The sequence below is a fragment of the Haliaeetus leucocephalus genome, unplaced genomic scaffold (genome assembly GCF_000737465.1).
Source record: "Haliaeetus leucocephalus isolate CR32 unplaced genomic scaffold, Haliaeetus_leucocephalus-4.0 Scaffold417, whole genome shotgun sequence".
Lineage (NCBI taxonomy): Eukaryota > Metazoa > Chordata > Aves > Accipitriformes > Accipitridae > Haliaeetus > Haliaeetus leucocephalus.
The window spans coordinates 3,942,827-3,958,909 of NW_010972853.1; the positions used below are offsets into that span (position 1 = coordinate 3,942,827).

Here is a 16,083-nt window from a genome sequence, read left to right on the forward strand (position 1 = left end):
CAACTGAAAGACAAACTTCACTCATTCAAAACAGAAGGTCATGTAGATAATCAGAGTCACCTGAAAAAAAATTTTCAAAGACCATAGTCCACAAACATTTTAACAGCTACATTGGCAATGCCTCTCCATCATCAGTTAGCTTATTTTTATTTTCAAAACAATGACAAAACAACAGAAAGCACAGGTTTTATATTAATACAACTAGCATTTCTTTATTTGAAGCTTCACATTAATGAGGTGTGTATATAGGTACTTAGATTTTCCCTTCAAGATATATGTCTGTGCATGGGTACTATAGGGTCACCTGTTACTTTCTGATGAGTACTCATCATTTTCAGTAACCTTTAACACTATGTATACAGCAGCACATAAACCTATTTGTGGCTCTTTGTGGCTGAGTTGCTTTTAAATTACTTTAACATAGCTCCCAGTGGCATCTCCTAATTTATATGTGATTTCATGGAAGCACTTTTTTTTTTTCTCTATATTTCTGTTAGCAGCACTGTTACTGGCAGTATTCCCAGAAATCTATTGATTAGATTTTAAAGCTTTCTCGTCATTTCTTGTTTGTGTCATATCTCTTCCACTCTGTCCCACTACTATATTGCTCCATTTTATGCTTTTATTTTTCTTCAGCTCTTTTAGCAATGTGCTAATTACATTTTTTTCTGTTTTCCTGCATTACAAGTTACATACTTCTTTTGTTGCATGGTTACAATGTATATTGTGAATGCACCAATATATGGCTTTCCCGTACTCTATTTCTATTGAAAGTGACAAGCCATACAAATAGAAGACAAATGCATCGAATTTATTTTATTCAACAGAAGTTTTTTACTTTGACCATTATCACCAGTCTTATTGCAGTTGTGGTAACTCAGTTTAATTGCAAGGCACTAAGTCATCAGTATTGACAGTCAGCATTTACTTTGTCATCTTATTTCTAATGAACACATAAACACAACATTCATAAGCTTACAGTGTCATTAATCTCAATGCCTCTTCTAAAAACAGAAATGCATGACATTTTCCTTGCCATACCTGCTGCATTTTCTCGTAGTCCCACATCAAATGCAAGTTTATCCGTCTGGGATCTTGATGATGTTAAACATGTCAAATACTGTAAAACAGCGTAGTTATTGAAAACAAAAACCCAACAGTATCCATTAACACACATGCCAAATTAATACATTCATATTACTCCATCTTACCATCAGCCTGTGTTTATTTTTTTAAAATTAGTTAAGCATGTTATTTGTATACAAGCTCTTCCTGACTTTAAAACATCAAAATCCTTTTCCTCTTCAGCACATACTTCTCTGTGTAATTTAGCTCCTGCCTTCCAAAATTTCACATAGTTGATCAGATAAGAACAGGCAAACATCTTATTTGTAGTAAGTTTGCTTCATGAAAACATAGGAAACATACCAAAAGGCAGTAATCGTACTTGCAACTCTGGTATACCAAGGCAACTACAATTTGTATGGTTCATAAACATAAATACCAGAGTTTAAAGACTAATGTAGCATCTTCTAGTACAGGAAAAAGGAGGGAAGATGTTTTCTTGACTTCAACCTCCTAATAGGTATATTTGCATGGGCCCTAATAAGTCAAAGATCCTGAACAGTTAAAATTTTCCAGTTGTACAATGTAGTGACACAAAATTTATACAAGGTAGCCTGAAGACAGCATGTTTGTGGGCATAGTCTCTGGGAACTATGGGATGTTAAAAGCAACACCTTATTTTATAAAATAGGATAGAAAAAATAACACATATCACAACAAATTCATTTGCGATAGCAACAACTTGCTAAAGGAATTATCATTAGAATGGATTCCTTAAGGACCCAGAAATAATCCACGGCTAAAAGAGCTTTTCAGCTACATTTCTGAGTGAAATGGATTGAAGAATCTGAATTTAAAATATAAGGGCCACTTCCATTGTGTTGAGACACCATAAGCTATTCAAATTTTTTATCTAGTGCGGAAGAGAACTTAGAACATTCTTCCAAATTTATCTATTTTTTATTTGGATAAAAAGACATTTATTTGAGTTTCATGTTACTCATTCTGTGAAAGTCCTCTTTCACTTACCATTTCACTAAACGAATGTCGAAGTAGTATAGCATGGCCATACAGCAGGGTTCTGTGACCACCCCCTTGAGCTGCCTACACAACATGACAGAGAAGGTCAGAACTCCACTGCATTGCGTGGACTACCATCAGAATTATGTAACAACAAGAAATGCTACTACAGTTCAAGTAATAAGTGCAAATACTCAAGCAAATTATGAAATGCATATGCTGGGCAAAGATCACGATAATGAAGCAGCTACAGCAATAGCCAAATATCTGCCAAGGGAACAAATACTGTTCTTGATCAAAGGCTCTTATTGTGACCTAATTTTTTACTATAATAAAGTAAAAACATAGCATTTTCAAAAAAATGTTTTCAATTAAATAAGATACTACTTACCTTTCTTATAAACTTTTCAGAGGCATTAAAAAAATAATAATAAAGTAAGTATATATACACATACACAAACTGAAATTTGAAAGAGGAAAAAATGCACCTAATGCCCAGAATGGTTTAAGCACATACTAAGGATATCTACTTGCTAGGATTAATGTTATCTTAAGCATTTACCAGATTCATTAAAGCAACTGCATCCATAATTTCAACAAAGCAAAGTTTTGAATATGGAAATTTACGACAAGATCAGGGAGAGGCAAAACTGGGTTCTCCATACATTTCCTTTAGAGAATTTGGCACACATCTTTTGACCTCCTTTTCGTGACCACAAAAAAAAAAAAAAAATTTTTCAAGGGAAAAATCTTAACAAGTTACCTATGGAACAACAGACAAACAGCTTTATACGTTTTCAAGTCTGCCTCTCTCATCTGCATCTATTATCTTATTTCCTAGTTATTTATAAATAACAATCCTATTCAAATTTAAATAAATAATATGACCAGGAAATTAAATTCTTGATTTATTGTGGTGGTCTCCACCAAAACTGGATTTATTTTTTTTTTTAGATCCTCGATCCCAGATTGTATGAAGCACTTCCCCAAGAAAGTCATCTCCAAATTTTGCAGAATTATGGATATAATCATTAATCTCAATACTAATTATACTATGGTGGGCAACATTATACTTCACTTTTTTATCTCAGTCCAGATCATAACATTTGCACCTGGTAAGTCTTGAGTAATAATAAAAGGTCTAACATCAGGATCCTGATAACAAGCTAGAAATTGCTGATTTACGAATAACTAACTTCTCATGTAATTGCTTGAAACTGTTCTCACACACACACAGAGGTTTTTTTCCATTTAAAAGAGCATTTACTTTATGGTCTTCTTGTTTCAGGTATATTTAGGCAATCATTAAATATGACAGATGATTCCCCAAAATAAAACTTCAGAACAGGGATCGTCTCTAGTACGTTACGTATCGCTAGAAAGGACTGCCTTTAAGGTCAGTTCTGTTCCTTGGATTCACATGGAAGGGACCAAGATAATTAGAGGTAGTTCCCGGAACTCAAATAACAGTTATACATGTGTAGGCAAATGATTTTGCACTCTATGAACAATAGATTAGTTAAATCACCAATAAGGTCAATAGGTTTACAAGCTATGTACAACTTGTGTTGTAAAGAACCCCATCTTAGAAGATATCAAGCTGAGGAAACTACTACATTCTGTAGCTCGACATAAAGAATACTTAATACTAATTCAAAGGATTAAAAAAGAAATTTTATTTTTCCAAACAGAAAGAATAAAAATCTAAAAGCAATTCAGCAGAGGTCTTTTATTGCAACTGCAATAAAATAAAAATCCTGCTTCTATTTTTCTAGCTAATAACAAAGACATTAACAAATAGGGATTTGGGACCTGCATATGCTGGAACTTAATGCTGTTAATAGATAGTAGAGAGTCTTATGTAATTTTATGTAGTAGATTTTATTGAGAAATTTCTTAGAATTATATGGATACCATGTATAATCTCTTTCACAATATGATCCATATAATTATGTAAAATTTCTCAGTATACCCAGTAGCAAAGTTTAAAAAAAAAAAAAAAAACCAACACAAAAAAAAAAACAAACCACCACAAACTCCTGGATAATGATTTTTGGATCTATATAAAAAAATGGAAAAAACTGGAGACAAATATAGAATAGTTTTCACTGGTCATTCAGAGAACACAGCATACTTTCAGGTATCATTATAGAAGGCTGATCAGAAACAATGAACAAAAAAATTCTAAGAACTCCTCCAAAATATGTCATCCATAAAAAATGGTTTTAATAATATAACCCAGAGGAACTTATCACTGCTTGGGGAAGAAAAACAGAAAAACGCCATGTAACAGTGTATATAATAATTGTTTTATAAATTACAACTTTTTTTTTAACGAACAAGGAAAACCTTAACAGCAAAATCAACTATAATTACAGAAAAGTTGTCAGAAGAAAATTACACGTAGCCAATTTGTAACTTATATATGTATATTGAGAACAAGCAATAAAACACCTCATGCTATTTTTTACTGAAAGCTTTTAAGTGAATCACTTGTAATTTTAAGGCTGACTCATCTAAAAAAAAAAAAAAAAATATCAAATAAGCTATGTTCTTCCTCTAGAAAAATCTGAAACTAACAGCACAACTCTATTCCAAACTAAATTTAGTATGGAAAGCAAACCATTCAATGGAATGATAGACTGGTGAAACCAATAAAAGATTAATGTTAATTATATGAGGCCAAATTCTATTCTTAGCAATGCCTTTGTATTGAGAACAGAATGTAAATGAACATTTTAAGATGGGCATTCCTACGTTTCATGCTGTCATTTTTCTCAACTTATATAACAACTATTAAAGGACAGCATTTGGTACTATTCATCTCAAAAATATCTTTTTCGGAAATCTAGTTTAGAAATAGTTATTACCATATCAATTTGCTTTCATGGTGCCAAAGGTAGTGTCTCATAATACAAAATATTTAACTCGACCGGTAGTTATGACGTGTTTCAAAACAGAATCAGTTAATTGTAACTTAAAAAATAACCCATCCATTTTACAAACAGCTTGTTGACAGAAGCTAATTAAGAGTCCACCTCTGATTGTAACAAGTCCTTGTGGTTGTCCTGGTTTCAGCTGGGATAGAGTTAATTGTCTTCCTAGTAGCTGGTACAGTGCTATGTTTTTGAGTTCAGTACGAGAAGAATGTTTTCAGTTGTTGCTCAGTAGTGTTTAGTCTAAAGTCAAGGATTTTTCAGCTTCTGATGCCCAGCCAGTGAGAAAGCTGGAGGGGCATAAGAAGTTGGCACAGGACAGAGCCAGGGCACCTGACCTAAAGTGGCCAACGGGGTATTCCATACCATGGGATGTCACATCTAGTATAGGAACTGGGGGGAGTGGGGGTGGGGGGATCGCCACTCAGGGACTAACGGTGTCAATCAGTGGGTGGTGAGCAATTGCACTGTGCATCACTTGTATATTCCAATCCTTTTATTATTACTATTGTCATTTTATTAGTGATATCATTATCATTATTAGTTTCTTATTCTTTTCTGTTCTATCAAACTGTTCTTATCTCAACCCACAAGTTTTACTTCTTTTCCCAATTTTCTCCCCCATCCCATTGGGGGCAGGGGGGAAGTGAGCGAGTGGTGCTTAGTTGCTGGCTGGGGTTAAACCACGACAGTGGTCCAGAAAGTTTCTTCCATTATTGTTCAGGTTTTCATTTTTTATTTCACCTTTCCTATTTATATGAACTGCTGTGTTCGTATTACAATTTCCCCGATGGATGGTAGTTTCGAAATAAGTATAGCACAACAGACTACATTTTCTTTTTTGTTATCCACTGCCCCCAAAGCAACAGTGCAATCATTTTTACTGAAGAGATTATTTGCCCTCTACTGCCAATCTCAAATATAAATATTCATGTATTACCACTAATCTCATATTAAATCTTCTGGCTAAGTTTTTGGGTAAATATTTTTGAAATACTAAAAATTGTGTACGGCTTAGGAGTCCTAGAAGATTTTAATCAATCTTAGTTTCTCTAAGCAAATGCTTTTTTCATCAAGAGTTCCATTTTCTAGAAAGCAATGTAATTGCAAAAATCAAAAATTACACTTTAACCTGGAGAAAACAGTGGAAAACAAGAGGTCAGTAACAACGAGGTCTGAAAATCATGTATGCAAAGGCTGACATTGCAAGATCAGAGGTGATAGAGCAGAACTCCAGTTTCCCTGAGCTGTGCCATGATGTGGGCCAGTTAAAGACCTGGAATGCTGAATAAGACATTAGGTTGTGGTTATCCTGCCGCCAAGTTACAGAGAAAAATCAACGTTCTTCTACTTCTCAAAAAGTAAAAATTAAGGAAGAATTTAATACCTGTGAATCACACAGCACCATGTGACCAGCCCCTTGAGCTGCCACCATTTTTTGGGCCCCTCACTACAAGAAAGACATTGAGGTGCTGGAGCGTGTCCAGAGAAGGGCAACCAAGTTTGCGAGGGGCCTGGAGCACAAGTCTTATGAGGAGCAGGTGAGGGAACTGGGGCTGTTTAGTCCGGAGAAGAGGAGGCTGAGGGGAGACCTTATCGCTCTCTACAACTACCTGAAAGGAGGGTTGTAGTGAGGTGGGTGCTGGTCTCTTCTGTCAGGTGGCTGGAGATAGGATGAGAGGAAATGGCCTCAAGTTGCGGCAGGGGACGTTTATGTTGGATCTTAGGAAAAATTTCTTCACTGAAAGGGTTGTCAGGTATTGGAACAGGCTGCCCAGGGAAGTGGTTGAGTCACCATCCCTGGAGGTATTCAAAAAGCAAGTGGACGGGGTACTTTAGGACATGGTTTAGTGAGCATGGTTGATGGTTAGACTAGATCTTGAAGGTCTTTTCCAACCTAAATGATTCTATGATTCTATGTGATGAGAAAACATCAACTGAAATATTGAAGTCTGAGTGCATATAATACACAGCACATCTTTCTACAGCATATCTCATCCCCATGCAATTTAACAAGAAAGGTGGCTAAAAGAATGACAAATTAATATGGAATTAAAACAATGAGTGATCATAAGACATCAATTTATTTCCCTTTCTCTTTTCAAGCTGACATATTTTTGAAATAGAATCCATATTTGTTATTTCACTATCATATTTATCTCTTAATTTGTAAGATATAAAAAAGATAGAAAATATTTAAGGGATTTTGATTTATAAACTATAATAATAACTGTTTATTATGGTAAAGACTAAAATTTGTATCCGATAATTTCATTGTTATATCATTTAGTCTATACACTCTTTAGATGTTTTCCCAATTTGGTATAAAAGAGTTAATTCCTGAGACATATTCAAGAATATCTCAATATACGAAGTTACTCTCTTTTGCTATTTATGCTGATGTATCACTTACTACCATCACTTAATTTTAATACTGTACTATGAAAGAAATTTTTTAATAGTAAATAACAAAATCATTGGTTTCATGCATTTGAAAAACAACCTGATGGAGGCCTACTGGACTACTATCACTGAAGTTTTGAGTATTAAATGTATGAATGTGCAACAATTCTCTTAACACATAAGAAAATTTCTCATTAGAAATTACTTTATTCCACCATGTATACTACGCAAACAGTGTTCACAATGTATACAATACCTTAGGGCATTTTAATATACTTTCTGTAGTTAATCCCAAACTGCACTCCTATAGACTTATGGCCACTAACTGTCAATTATAATACAAAACACATCTCATGATTTTAGCCTGCTGAACTGCACCTAACTTAGAGGATTAAAAGAGCACAAAACAGACAGTAAGAATGCCCCTTCTATGCATGCATACATACATTTCTATATAAATATGGTTTACATACCTTGGTACTTCATGTGCTAAATATATATATCTCTTAATTAAACTGATATGTTTTCCACACATTAAGTAAAACAGAAACAAGCTTACAAAGAAAAAAAACAATATTCTTTAATAGAATGAAAGGTAGGTATTGAAGATAGCATTATAAAATGTGACAGAATAAAACTGTAAAGTTTCACTCTTTCTTGTCAATCATTCTTAAATTGCAACCTTCCCTTCATTTTTTAAAATTTAAATTCTGCAACCATGTTATTCAGATAAAAACAAATCCTAGTTTTGAGTCGTTTTATATTTACTGATCTGCAGGAAATAATGAGGACTTTTAATCCAGAAGCATTCTAAACATCCTTCTAATTTTATATAACTGAGAAGCCATCTTGCAAAGTGAAATTTCTTCCTTCAGAAATAAGAGACTCCATAGGTCACCTTGAATGCTTGCAGCAATTAATTAAAAAAAAAAAAGTTCCATCATTAGTGTTAGTTTCTTTGGGATGATATAAAGCTTTAGCAAATTGTTTGACTTCAAAATAAAATTTTATAAATTAAAATTATATTTGACCACCTTTACTTTTATACTTTTGAAAAATAAAAATGTTTTCAAAACCAATTTTTTTTTTCTTTCCTTATTACCTAGAGCATACAGTCTATTAAAAGTTTCAATAAGCAATCATTGTATAGCCAGTCACACCCAGAGTTACACTTAGATTTCCTGTGAAAAACAAGACTCACTGTTGGGTAACAAATTCTTAAGTAGTGCTTTGATGCATCTGATTTACAAACAGATAAAATGAAAAAGTGTTTTAAAATGTGAATTGTTGCACAACAATGAAGAGACTGAAGAATGAATGGCAGGTTATAATTCAAGAGAAAAAAATACCAAAAATCTATTCTATAGACATTTTCAACTTTAAAAACAGAATATGTATTTTGAATGTATTAATTCTGCATAGATGGATATGACAGTGAAAAAATTAGCCTCAAGTAAATAAAACACCCTTTTGATTCTCCCTTCTAGGGTATTTACTTAAATCATAGAATTCCCCTCCTCCCACACGTTATTCTATTTTCTAGGATTGTAATAAAAAAGGAAGAAAATACTAAAACTGCATGCACAGTATATGAATCCCAGAAAGAAATCAAAAGAAATCTCTCATCATGAAACAAATTCACATAAATCTATATTTGATCCCCAAAAATATTATAGTGAAATGTTATCTTTAAGTAAATTTCTTTAGATAATACTGAGATTACTTGTATTTTTATGTTTGGTTTCTTCCTCAAACACTCATTTTTCCTTTTACTTAATGTGACAGTCTTAACTCTGTGAGTAAGTACAATAAAAGAAAAATTACAACTCAAAGAAAATACACAAGCTTTCTGATTCTACATAAAATAAAAATGAAAACTGTCTAGCTCTGCAGATTATTTGTATCATAATTAGTTGACATTTAGTCTCATAAAATAAGTAAAGCCATAGAGTTTTATCATGCTCTGTTCATAAGAGAATAAAAGTTCAATTCAATTCAATTCAGCTGAAATTGGAGAGTTAGGGTCAAAGCAATCAGAGATAAAAGTCTTCCACCCAAGCTTTTGGACTATGCCGGGAAATCAGTTAAAGCACAGTATCATAGAAGATAAGAGCAAGCTGATCTGATCAGCCAGCAAAAATCTGATAGGTATAGCAAACATCAATGCACAGACATTGCACGCAACCAATTCAAGAATTTTCTCAACTTTAAGAGATGTACATGTGACCAATACCAAATTTAACTCTAAGTGAGAGTGAAATGCAGAAGATTTTTATTTAGACAAGTTTGTCGCTTTCATGGTGCCAGAAAGCAATTACAGAATCTGTCATAACAAATAAACACTGTAAAGTCTTATTTAATATTCATTTGTTAATAATACTTCACCCTATACATTAAGAAGGGGCATTTCCAGTTTTTTTCAGATTTCAGTTGTTCTCTGAATAGAAGAAAACAATAAAGGTGATGTCACATTTTATTTTAAATTCCTAAAATTTATACACATGAATATAACAGAGCAGTGACCAACTGAGTGGATACCATAGGTCAATTTCATTTACTTTCAGAGAAACACGAGCTCTACCTAAGCTTATAGAACTAGACAATTCACCTGAGTTACCTACTTACAAGCCATTCACAGATGCAACAGCAAATGTAACTTCTAAAACTTCCAGAAGTATTAGTGCATAGATGAGGGCTAAGTCTGTCTCATCTCAAAAACTAGCAATGAGGTTCAGCTGATCATTGAAAACACAGGTAAATCTGTATCTGGGGTTTGGATTAGGCTTAATTTTTGCTTATAACACCATCACCTTTTGCCAAATAGCTTAGAAGTTCTATGAAAAATACAGTTCTTAAATAACTTTGTCAATAATAAATAATGTATAATAAAGTGCACAGGGACTTTTTGACATCCTGACCGCTCCAGTGTGGAAGTCCTCTTTCAGTCATTCTTAGTATATCTTAGATTTGAAGTGATAATTCAATTGAAACTTTAGTAATATGAAATGCAAACATAGTTACAACATTTCACTTTACTGCAAAGTCACTTTACGCTATACTGTAAGCATTCCAGTAAATATGCTTGTGCTAATATAGTAAAAGATTAAGAAACCCAAATAAACAGAATAGTTACATGATGAGAAAATGATTTTGCTTTCCCCATTAATAAATAGCACTATAATACAGTAATGCTTTTACGGCAATGATTTATGTTTCAGACAAAACCTATCTCATATACTCTCCTCAGGTTCATAAAAGCCAGACTCGGTTCAAGCGTTCTCTGATTTCTTTTTCAGTATCCAGCTCTGGACTGATAGTAATAAATGATCTCTGAAGATCATGTTTCTGGGTTTTGTAAATATTTTGAAAGACTAACTGCATCTGCTCCTCAATACTAAAGAGAAATGAATATGAGTATAGTAGTGGAGCAATAATGTCTTCCTAGGAAAACCGGAAAACTGAAGAACCTGCTATGACATGACGCCCCTCTCCTAAAAAATCCTGGAGCAAAGAAAGAAATGAGAACAATCCATATTCAGAAATTTAATATTCTTTGATGTCAATTTACTTACACCTTCACTCGCATTATCCCCTGTGTTGGCCAGCATTTCTTGAAGAGCTCTGACAGATAGGGACTGTTCGAGGACGAAATTACAGATGCAAAGGTCCGGAGGAACATACTATAAAATAAATTAAACAGTGTAAGAACAGATCAGCAGAGCAGATAAAACAGAATGAAAAGTGTATTTGAACACACATGTGTTTTAACGTTAAAATCCATACTTAATGTTTACTCATTTGTTTTTGAGATACATGCTATTTCCCTGTATGAAAATAATATAAATCCATTCCTCATAACTTGTCAGTGCAGTAACTTTACTTTTCCTAGTGCAGTATTCCTCACAGGAAAACGAAACATCTTCAGGTCCAAAAATGAGAAGTTTTTCTCTACATATTATTGCCTTCCTGTCCCTTAGAATTACACAGTGAACATTGTATTTGTTCCTTAATGTCACTGACAAAACAAAATAGAAGGTGTATGATCTTATTTGACATAAGAGGTTGATACTCTGAACATATTTGTAGCTGTCACTAAACGGCAAAGATTCAGAACCTTACAATACAATAAAACTATTTTAGGAGATCTTCTCAATTGTTGGATCAATATGTCTGCTGGTTTTGAAACATGAAACTTACATTCACTTCAAGAACAGCAGACTTTTTTTCAATTTATTGGCATCGATGTGTCCAAGGAAAGATGTGTCCAAGAAAAAAGTCTCAAGGGGAATCATCAATGCATATAAATATGTGACAGGAAAGTACACAGAAGACAGAGCCAGACTCTACACAGTGGTACCCAGTGAAAGGACAAGAGGAAATTGACAGAAATTGAAATACAGGAAATTCTATTTAAACATGAGGAAAAAAAACCTTTTGTACTGTTAGCATGGTAAACACTGGAACAGGTTGCCCAGAGAGGCTGTGGAGTCTCCATCCTTGGAGATATTTAAACCCTGACTGGACACTGTCCTCAGCAATCTGGTCTGGCTGAACCTAATCTGAGCAGAGGGGTTGTAGCTTATGATCTCCACAGGTCCTTTCCAACCTCAATGATTCAGTATTCTGTGATGTATGATATAGATGATGGCTATGAATGAGCTTTAAAGGGGAAATACACTCCTTCTTCTTTAAAATCAGTGTGACAGGAGGGAATAAAATTCTTGATAATGATGAGTTTTAAGGTGGTGGAAAGGGAAATGACACGATTCAGAGATTTCTAAACTTGCTGAAGTGAAGTCTTTATAGCAAGCTAATCAAGTACAGTCTTGGAGTTCCCACCCTTTGGTCTCAACTATAGACTATAATTATTTTTCTGTGTGTGTTTTGAAACACATTTTGGAAAAGACTTTTAGGCAAAAGACTTGACATTGAAATTGCATGAGAGAGAGAGAAAGAGAGAGTTGTTCCATATATTATTAAGGTAAAGTGAACTCTTGCATCTTTCTTACACAACTAAATTTGTAAATAGCAAGTAGTTCATAATTTCATTAACTGCTACAGGAACAACTTAAACTGTCATACTTGTCATCACTCATCTCCACTACAAGGTAATATTTGTTTTAGCATTCATTAATTGCATCTGTGTACATATACACACACACAACATTGTTATACAAACTCATACTATACATATATACGTATGTGTGCATGTGTGTATGTAGCATCTGTATACATGCATACATGCGCACACAGATTGTAATTGGAAGTTTACTCTTTAATATGTTACTTTCAAGGCCTCTCATAACCAGACACAGAAAGATAATGTCATTTTTCAGTTAAATGAATTACAAATGAAACTAGGTTAGATTTTGTCTCTCATATTTGTTAGTAAAGTCTGGAAAGACTTATTTAGAATATTTTATTGCTATAAACATAAAAATCTACACAACATTAAGTAGTCTCTACTTCCCAACAAAGCAGACAGGTAAATAAAACCTTGGAGTAATTGTATTGGGTTTGTGTGGCAAGGTTTTGGTAGCTGGGGAGGGCGGTTACAGGGGTGGCTTCAGTGAGAAGCTGCTGGAAGCTTCCCCTGTGTCCGACAGAGCCAATGCCAGCCGGCTCTAAGAAGGACCCACCACTGGCCAAGGCCGAGCCAATCAGCGATAGTGGTAGCACCTCTGGGATAACAGATTTAAAGGAGAGGAAAAAAGTCACGGGGCACACAGAAACAGCAGCCAGAGAGAGGAGTGAGAATATGTAGAGAAACAACCCTGCAGACATGCAGGTCAGTGAAGAAGGAGGGGGAGGAGATGCTCCAGGCGCCGGAGCAGAGGTTCCCCTGCAGCCCGTGGGGAAGACCATGGTGAGGCAGGCTGTCCCCCTGCAGCCCAGGGAGGTCCACGGTGGAGCAGATATCCACCTGCAGCCCGTGGGGGACCCCACGCCAGAGCAGGTGGCTGCATGTGGAGGAGGCTGTGACCCTGTGGGAAGCCTGTGCTGGAGCAGGCTCCTGGCAGGACCTGCAGATCTGTGGAGAGAGGAGCCCATGCTGGAGCAGGTGTTCTGGCAGGACTTGTGACCCCGTGGGGGACCCACGCTGGAGCAGTGTGCTCCTGAAGGACTGCAGCCTGTGGAAGGGACCCACGCTGAAGCAGTTAGTGAAAAACTGCAGCCTGTGGGAAGGACCCGCGTTAGAGAAGTTCGTGGAGGACTGTCTCCTGTGGGAGGGACCCCACGCTGGAGCAGGGGAAGAGTGTGAGGAGTCCTCCCCCTGAGGAGGAAGGAGGGGCAGAGACAACATGTGATGAACTGACTGCAACCCCCATTCCCCGTCCCCCTGCGCCGCTGGAGGAAGTAGAGAAAAATCGGGAGTAAAGTTAAGCCCGTGAAGAAGGGAGGGGTGGGGGGCATGTGTTTTAAGATTTGGTTTTATTTCTCATTACCCTACTCTGATTTGATTGGTAATAAATTACATTAATTTCCCCAAGTTGAGTCTGGTTTTTGCATGTGACGCTAACTGGTGAATGATCGCTCCCTGTCCTTATTTCAACCCACGAGCCTTTTTGTTATATTTTCTCTCCCCTGTCCAGCTGAGGAGGGGAGTGATAGAGCAGCTTTGGTGGGCACCTGCTGTCCAGCCAAGGTCAACCCACCACACAAAAAATTCCCAATCACTGTTTAAATTTTAAGACAATAGTTCAAAATACATATGTGAAAACTAACTGCTTTTACTTACGCATGTGAAAAGATTACTGGTGATTTGTAAAGTACACCAGAGATAAATTATCTGGCTGAACTCTTGGAATGCAAAGAAATGCAAATTTAGAAGCAGCATAGTTTTTCGCTTTAGAGATGAACAAGGATCTCCCATACTGCATAAACAAACACTGTGGATGTAACATAGTCATAATACCTAGACTAAAAATAGGACCACATGGCAACATTTCAAGAGAAAAGATACAAAGACCCCACTAAAAAAAAAAAAAAAAAAAAAATCAGGAGGAGAAATAAATTATCAGGGAGAAAAGAAATAAAGACACAAAACAAAGAAAAATAGAATGATGTAATAAGAACAAAGAAGAGATAGAGGAGGTCGTCCTCCATTTGCATTTATTCTTAACATTCTGCTCTAGCACAGGTCTAAAGTTTCATCTCTTCTCTACTTTCTCCTTTCAATCTCCCCTTACTACTCTATTTTCTTTTATTTTTTCTTCACAGCTCTCTAGCTTCTTTTTTCCATTTGCCACTTGTTGTCTTAAGTTTTCAATTACTTAATAATTCTGTTCCCTGTACTCTCAACTTTCTGATTAATCAACACAGTTAGAAGCAACACTTCACACCAGTACCCAACAGGTGACAACACTTCTAAAATTATCAATCCAGTATATCAAGATATTTGAACCTACAGCAGTAATAGGAATAAGTTTTTTGGTGAACTTAAGTCTTAGTAACAGTCTGGAGACTTAATCTTGAAAATACCAAGTATTTCAGTTACAGAAATTATTTTAGATAAAGAATAGTGGCTTTTGACTATTGACAAGTATGCCTCAAAGTATATTTAGAATCTCTAAGAAATCTCATGTTGCAGTCGTAAAAAGAAAACCATACAAAAGATGCATCTAGCATCACATTAAAGAAACTGTAATTAAAACATATTTGTGGACAATAAGTAGGTTAACATTCACTGATCAGTTAGACCAGCTGATAATATTAACTTCTTACTTTAGCTTCTGATGTTGGTTCCAAAAAGCACAGGCGATTCCCAAGTCCCTCAGCTGCCAAGCAAAACTTCCTTTGTTCTTTGTGAATACTGGCAACACACTGAAGTACTACTTCGTCATCCTGTCACAAAACAAGGTATGAGGAAAAAAGTAAATATTTGGAAGTTACATGCACACTATAACGCTAAGAAATCCTAGAACAGAATCTGTTGAACATGAACACATTATACTTCTATAATTGATATCACGTACATATGCAGAGATTCTTTTGATGTGTATGTAAACAGATGTTTATATAGATTTATATTCAAGACTGTATCAAAGTGACAAAGACTACATACTGTCTCCAGGGCTTTCACAAGGGTTGTGTCCTTCTGTTGCTTTAGCGGTGGCTCGCTATGGTGCCACAAAAAACTCTAAGTACAGTGTTATTTGGTTTTACTCAGTAAAACATGTTTAATGCTTACAGTAAAAACCTGTTGCTGTGATTTTGCAAACAACAGTACCCTAAATATAAACAAATTTATTTTGTTAGCACAGTAAGCCCTCAACACAAGTCCTCTGAATGCACGATCTTAACTTTTAAGGTCTTGTTTAATTTAGAAACCTCCGAATACAACCAAAGATCCAAGAAGCATTTTTTCAAGTGACAGTTCAATTAAGTCATAAGAACTTCCTCCTCAAAAGACATATTCCAAGAACAAGAACAGTCTGGAAAAATGACGTGAAACAGCCCTATTGTTTAGTTATCCTAATTATTCTAAAAGCTCTTTTACAAATTGTTACATAATGCAATGCCAAAGACACACTTGCTTATAAAGTGCCAAGCCCTTATTCACCTCTTAACATTTGATGCTAAAGCTGATATGAGAGCCAAAACAGATTACTTCTAGTGTTCAACTGTGTCAAAGGTATATACAGAATTAAAAATAATT

At 35.2% G+C, this 16,083-nt stretch overlaps 1 protein-coding gene across 1 annotated transcript in view; it reads right to left on the reverse strand.

Moving 5' to 3' along the window:
- Positions 1–15,786, reverse strand: part of RYR3 (ryanodine receptor 3) — a 194,282-nt gene extending 178,496 nt beyond the window's left edge. The window contains exons 1-5 of the mRNA XM_010574283.1: positions 15,769–15,786; positions 15,150–15,269; positions 10,997–11,104; positions 2,095–2,169; positions 1,042–1,120 (exon numbers count right to left, since the gene is read on the reverse strand). Coding sequence (XP_010572585.1) covers positions 1,042–1,120; positions 2,095–2,169; positions 10,997–11,104; positions 15,150–15,269; positions 15,769–15,786 — 400 coding nt within the window. The remainder of the gene's footprint in view (positions 1–1,041; positions 1,121–2,094; positions 2,170–10,996; positions 11,105–15,149; positions 15,270–15,768) is intronic.
- Between the last annotated feature and the right edge of the window lie 297 nt (positions 15,787–16,083).